Source organism: Heptranchias perlo, chromosome 1 (assembly GCF_035084215.1).
Source record: "Heptranchias perlo isolate sHepPer1 chromosome 1, sHepPer1.hap1, whole genome shotgun sequence".
Classification (NCBI taxonomy): domain Eukaryota; kingdom Metazoa; phylum Chordata; class Chondrichthyes; order Hexanchiformes; family Hexanchidae; genus Heptranchias; species Heptranchias perlo.
In genome coordinates, this window is record NC_090325.1 from 108,768,586 (window position 1) to 108,775,119 (window position 6,534).

At 42.3% G+C, this 6,534-nt stretch overlaps 1 protein-coding gene across 1 annotated transcript; it reads left to right on the forward strand.

Annotated features, from left to right (window-relative positions):
* The first annotated feature begins 910 nt into the window (after window positions 1-910).
* Window positions 911-2,414, forward strand: LOC137338253 (fibroblast growth factor-binding protein 1-like). The gene is made up of 2 exons (XM_068001805.1): window positions 911-999; window positions 1,114-2,414. Exon 2 carries the CDS (start codon window positions 1,156-1,158, stop codon window positions 1,828-1,830), a length of 675 nt encoding a protein of 224 aa, XP_067857906.1. The 5' UTR covers window positions 911-999; window positions 1,114-1,155; the 3' UTR covers window positions 1,831-2,414.
* Window positions 2,415-6,534: the final 4,120 nt, after the last annotated feature.

Sequence of the window (6,534 nt, forward strand, 5' to 3'; positions counted from 1 at the left end):
AGTCACTGCTCTTTCTGCTACTCTTAACCCTGAAACCGACATTTCCATTAATCCTAATCCTATATCGAGGTTGTCGATATTATCAATTACCGTCTAAATCCAGGCTGCCCTTCCTATTAGCCCTGATCCCAAATTAAAGTTTTCCTCCTATTAACCCTATTGCCAAATTAAAACTGCTGAATTAACCCTAACCCTAATTTAAGGCTAACGAAGGGTCGTCGACCTGAAACATTAACTCTGTTTCTTTCTCCACAGATGCTGCCTCACTTGCTGAGTATTTCCAGCATTTTCTGTTTTTATTTCAGATTTCCAGCATCCGCAGTATTTTGCTTTTGACCTAATTTAAAGCTGTCTATCCTATAATAAAACGAATTAAATGAAATGCTGTAAACAGCCACTGATACCTGTTATACCTCAGGATGGAGACTACACGGGAATTATAGAATCATTAGATAGGGGGGCATTTTCAGCTTCGGCCGCGGCAGAAAACTGACGGTAGCTGATCGGCCGCCCGTTATACGCCACCCCCCATCTTCCTGTAGGTGTTACCTGCATTTATACAGCGCCTTTAAGGCGGGAATCTCCCCAAGCCCTTCATACAACGAATCGCTTTTAAAGTGCAGTGACTGTTATGTTGGCAATCTAAAATCCTCGGATTTGCCTCCAATCAATAACCGTTCAATACTTGGTCACTTGGTGTATTCGCTATTATTGAAAGGCGGATGATAAGGTCAATTTCTACAGTAATGCTTTTGAAACGCAGTTTGTCACTGTGGATGGAAATGTGTTGCCATTGCTTTGCCACTGCACCTCAGGTGAACCTTGTAAGGTGTGTTAATAAACCTGAAGTGAAGCAGAGCTCAGGTATTCTCTGCATTGTTTCACAGTGACGCCCAATCCATCGTAGGCGTTACCCAAAACTATAAATCGCAGAAATCCGAGCTTATCGCCACTAACGGTTGCATCTCTCTCAGAGCATCTTATAGCAGAGCCTCCAAGGTACGTTCAATCTATTGGCTATTTTAGTTTTTGAGTTGGTGCATCATATTCTCACAGTTCGCCCTGTGGATGTGCACTTTGGTAAAAAATCTTTTTTTAAAAACTTCTTTCTAGTTGCTACTTCTGGGAAGAATCGTCAGTTGTCAGATTTCAGCCATGAAGTTCTCGAGAGTCGTCCTGCTCCTACTCCTCCTATTCATCACACAGTATCTCTTAGCGGATGCAAGTGACAACCAAAAACAGAGGAGGAAAGGCAAAGGACAGAGCCGAGGGGAAACTCAAGGCGGGAGCAAAAATAGGAAGCCAGAGACTGCACCAAAGGTGGGAGCCGAAGAGAAAAAGCAACGGGAGGTTCCGGGCTCAGCCCCGAAGCAGGGAAGATTCGTCAGGCGGGACAAGGCTCAGTGCAAGTGGACACTAAGAGGAGAAGAAGCCGCTGCCAGGAGCCTGCGTCTGGAATGCAAACAAGGACTTAATGATTACTGGTGTGAGTTCACGGGGCAACCGTCAGCCTGTCCGAACTACACAGGGAATGCAAAAACCTACTGGAAGCAAATCACCAGGACATTGAAGAAGCAAAAGTCGGTCTGCAGTGAGCCATCGGCAGTGCTGAAATCAAGCTTGTGTAAAAGTACACGGGCAGCTCATTTGAAAATGACCAGGTCCAGCCTGCTGGGCGCTGCAGCCCCTGGAAAGAAGCAACCGAAGGCACTAGCCCCACTTACTACCGCCAACCCTGATAGTCCTAATATAAATAAAATAGCTGACGAGAATTGCAGCGAAAAGTGGGGGTCTCTCTGCAAGTTCATGTTCTCAGCATTCCAGGGCTAAGAGAAAGGGGACTGCAATACTTTTCTGTCTCCATGCTGTTGTTCATTTTACTTACTGCTTAAAGAATGGGAACATATCGTTTGTACAGCTTATTAAGTTGTATTAAAGATTCATGGTTTATAAGTATGTAACGCGCGAAGTGTCCCTAATTTATTAACAGGCGTTCTAGAAGACCGTATCTCACGTTAAACTGCTTAACACGTGTAGCTGTCCAGGACACCCGGTACGTGGTGTAGCACAGCGCTGTGGGTGTGACTAACCACTCAAACAAATTTTTAAAAACCCACTGCGGTCTGTTCTCAAACCAGTGCATAATAATTCGTGTTTGAGACACTGAATCGTGTTCCCGGACAGCTTTGCAGAATATGTTTTATATTCACATACCGCATTGCCAATTTCAATCTTTAAAAAACAAATCATGTCCTGCTTCCTTAATTGTCACTCGTATTTTGAGGAAAATGTTACTTCTATTAACAGCACAGCCTCTTTTGCTGTGACTCGCACATGAGATTAACACGAGTGTACTGTAAATAAAACGATGTATATTTAACGAAAACCGATAATAAAAACTTTTAAAATCTTGATTTTACTTCGGTGCTATGTTGTCTTTTCAGAATACGAGAAAGAAAACATAACAAAATGGTTAATGTAAGATTCGTACTAGATCTGTCCATAAAAATGTGATCTAGATAATATATTCACTGGGGTTACGGACCGAGCCGGTACTTATTAACTTCAGAATCGACTGGATCTAGGCAGAACCTGATTTAATGCTGCTTGTCTCTCGAGTCAGGGAAAGATCTGTCTGATGACAAGCTCGCACCTAAATGTGGTTGAGAGCAGCTGTGAAGTTCCTAACATTGAGACAAATCGTGCTTACGGTTTATAAAGAGCCCATGAGATCTAGGGAACTCCGGTCACCATCATGTTTGATTATTTGTGATGTGTTATGGCCTCTCCCAGAGGATTTGATACTGCTCTGTTCCAGAGTCAGGTTGGGATCCCGCTCTGCCACTTTTGTTTAAACATTACGTTGACTTAGTACAACAAAAATAAACCCATTATTGTTTAAAAGCGATAACAGTTTGGCTCAGTGGTGACACGCTCGCCTCTGAGTCAAGTTGTGGGTTCATGCTCCACGAATTAATAATTATATAATTTAGGCTGGCACTACAGTGCTGTACTGAGAGTGCTACATTATCGTTAAACTGAGGCCCCATCTGTCTGCTAAGGCGGATGTAAAAGATATCATGGTTACTATTCCAAGAAGAACTCATTGCCATAGTTCTCTTGGCATCTTGACTAACATTCATACCTCAGCCAACACCACCAAAACAGAATAACTGATAATTCATCTCTTCTGTTTGTGGGACCTTCCTGTGCACAAATTGGCTGCTGCATTAGCCTACATTAACAGTGACTGCACTTCAAAAGTAATTCATGTGAAGTGCGCAGACCGCTCGAGGATGTCAAAGGCACAACATACACGCAAGTTCCTTTTTTCTATGCATTAATTCAATGAGCTCTGGTCACCATTTCCACTACAATAATTATTATATAGAAACTGCTTAATGTTAGTTGAGGGAATGGATGAAGCATTTGAGAAGGGCTGTTAGAATGGAGAAATGAGACATGAAGCAGTGGTCGGTAGAATAGGATGTGAAAAGTTTCAAGGACTTTTTAATAGGGGGGGTCAATAATATTTCTGATGCAGGACGTAACTCCTTTCCCGCCATAATCTAATTTATGAGTTATGCCACTGTTTTTACATCAATGCGCCGTGGAAACCGCTTTGTATGAACATGAAAGTGACAATGTAACTCCACCCATTATTAAGCTGTGCTGTTACCAGGCGACACGCCTCTTACACAATGATCAGTAGAAAACTCATAGAGTTTCACCTTTACAACTAACCACAAAATGATAAACTGCAACATCTCAAGGGAGCGGCGCCCTGCGATATACCACAGCCAGGTATAATTTATTTTTAGGTCGGGTTGATGTGGACATGTCCAGTTTAATGCACTGTTGCTTGGATAGCAACTCTCATGCTGCAGACCTGGTTCTCTGTGACCCCGCCCACCTGTCGCTGGCCCCCATTCATTTATCCCAGAGTTGTGACGCTCCCTGAAAGTGGGCGGGGTTCGTGGCTCCCACCCAGTCAGCACATCGCTCACCCCACGCCGGGGAGCCAATCCGATCACCACGGCTTGTCTCCAGTGACTCTTATTACATTGACCCTCCCGCCAGTCCCCACCCTCAGAACAGAGCTGCTCCTGTGGGTGGGGAGGTTGTTATGCTTTGTTGAGTATTTGTTTCAGTGTTTCCACTTCGCTGTACTCCCCGTACTCTCACTTTCCATGTCATTTTGTAAGATTTCCATTAATCAACTACTCCGCATGTTCACAAATATTCAGTGTTCACACATTCACAGAACTCCATGGATTCGTGCCAGGAAAATTTGAGGCATTCACAGGAGTGGGTACATGTAAATTCAATGGAGCAAAATCTTGAAGCACTGGAACAAAATTGTATTTTATTTTCATGTGTGTTTAAGCCCACGTTTGTTCTAACCCAGTCTCCCATCAACCTTGACAATAAATCTAAAACACTCTGATTCAGTAGTTCTGAAAACGATTACTCTTTTAACAGCCGGCTCCACAAATACAACTCTCACACCGTCTAACTACTGGTAACTTCTCTCTCACTTTTCTGCCTTTCTCACCTTTCTCTTACATTCTTTCCCTTCTCTATGTCCCCTTTTGTGTGTTTATCTCTCATTGACCACACTTCAAAAAAAGTACTTAATCAGCTGTAAAGCACTTAGGGACATCCAGAGGTCCTGAAAGGCGCTATATAAATGAAAGTTCTTTATTTTCTTCCCCCCTCCCCCCAGTCTCTCCCCTCTGACTTATTTTTCAGTTCACTCCCCAATTCTGGTTCATTTTCTCCTTTTTCTAGTTAGTATGCTCTATTTCTCCTCTTACTTTTTTGCCCTCCAGGTTTCATTCTCTTGCTTCTCTTCCTCTGCCATTTCTCCTCCTGCTTTTTCCTCCCTCTTTATTGTCTCTCTCCAGCTTGTCCCTCTCCAGCATTTCTCTCTTTTTATCTTTTTCCTCTTTTTTTGCTTTTTCCCTCTGTACTTCTTGTTTTTCTCTCCCCTTTTTAGCACAGTCTGGGGCAGGTGAGATAGGGAGAAAGTGACCACTGAAGCAGGCCAGAGAATTGAAGGGAACAAGCAAAGCTCACCGAAGTAGCTGAACACTGGTGAGAGCAGGCATGGAGGATATGAAGAAGCAGATAGAACCACTAGAGCAGTAGGGGTAGTGGAAGGTATCAAGATGGGGTCAGCAAACTCAAAATGTGCACATGCACAGACTAATATTTCATCAATGCAAAGCAATATGATTTTGCAAATACAGCCTTTCCTGAACTGCTTTGCATCATGCTCCTTATTCACTTCCATTGCTGTCCGACTTCTCAGTGGGAATTAGGACTGCAACTCAATTTACTTACAATTCGCAAACTTCAACTAATGGATTTCAACATTTTAAAATCACCAGCAAAATTCAATAAAAAGTGCCTGAGGATAAAAAAAATGCTGATTTTGGTCAGCAAAAACTGATACACTGACAGGGCTGGGGAAATGCTGATGGCTGGAATGTATGAATTAGAGGCCTGCACATATATACTTGTACATATGCACGTAATTTCATTTTCTGTTGTAAGATAGGGATGTAGAACCAGCAATACAAGTGGTCTGTTTGCCCATACATGGTGCTAAGTAAGTACTGATTTCAGGGACACCCAGACTTATTTAAATATTTTTAAGACAATACCTTAAGGTTTTTAGTTCTTTCATAATCTATATTTTCTTTCCAATTTTTTGCTTAAATACTACAAAAAATATATTAACTTCCTTGCAATTTCCATAGATAATTTTAGATTTTTCCAGCAAGGTAGTAGCGTCCATCTGGGAAGAATGTTCTGGTTTAGAAATAGTATAGAGACAAACGAAGAACAGTCTCCATTTAGAGATGAAGATGTGCTAACATAATGAAAGTTATTTTCTTTATACACAAACCTCATGAGTACCAGTCTGTATTGAGACCTGTTTTTTGCCAGTGTTGTGAATGCCATGTCTTTTTTTAATAGCCAGCATAATTTATTGTTTAAGTGTCTCTCCCATTGCTAGTTTTAACAATGTCACTTTTTAAAGTTTCCTTCCTTTCATCGGGGTATAAATTGGTCTGGGGTGGTAGGGCAAAACAGGCAATAGTGAATCAACAGCCCGTTTTGCACTCCACCTGATTTCAATAGAATAGAAAATTGGGCGGAGTGCAAAATGGGCTGCCGATTCGCTAGCACCCGTTTCGTGTTTACCGCCCAATACCAATTTATACCAATACCAAATACCCCACTTTCTCAGCATTTCTTACTTGCTTTTAGTTTTCAAAAATCACTGAGGCAGATTTTCTTCTTTTGCGCTTGGGCTTTAAACAATCGCCTGGGCAGAATGCATAGAGGAAAGCCGAGTGTTGCGGATTACATGTGTGTAACAGACCCCACCTGATCTTCCATCCATTTAAACGAATGGACCGAAAATTGGGTGGACTCCATTATGGATGTGTGATCCTCCCCACTCGATCTTCCTCTACGCACTCTGCCCAGGTGATTATTTACTGTTTAAGAGCAAAAAAAAGG

Coding starts and splice junctions, on each gene's coding strand:
- LOC137338253 (XM_068001805.1), top strand. CDS start 1,156: ATGAAGTTCTCGAGAGTCGTCCTGCTCCTACTCCTCCTATTCATCACA.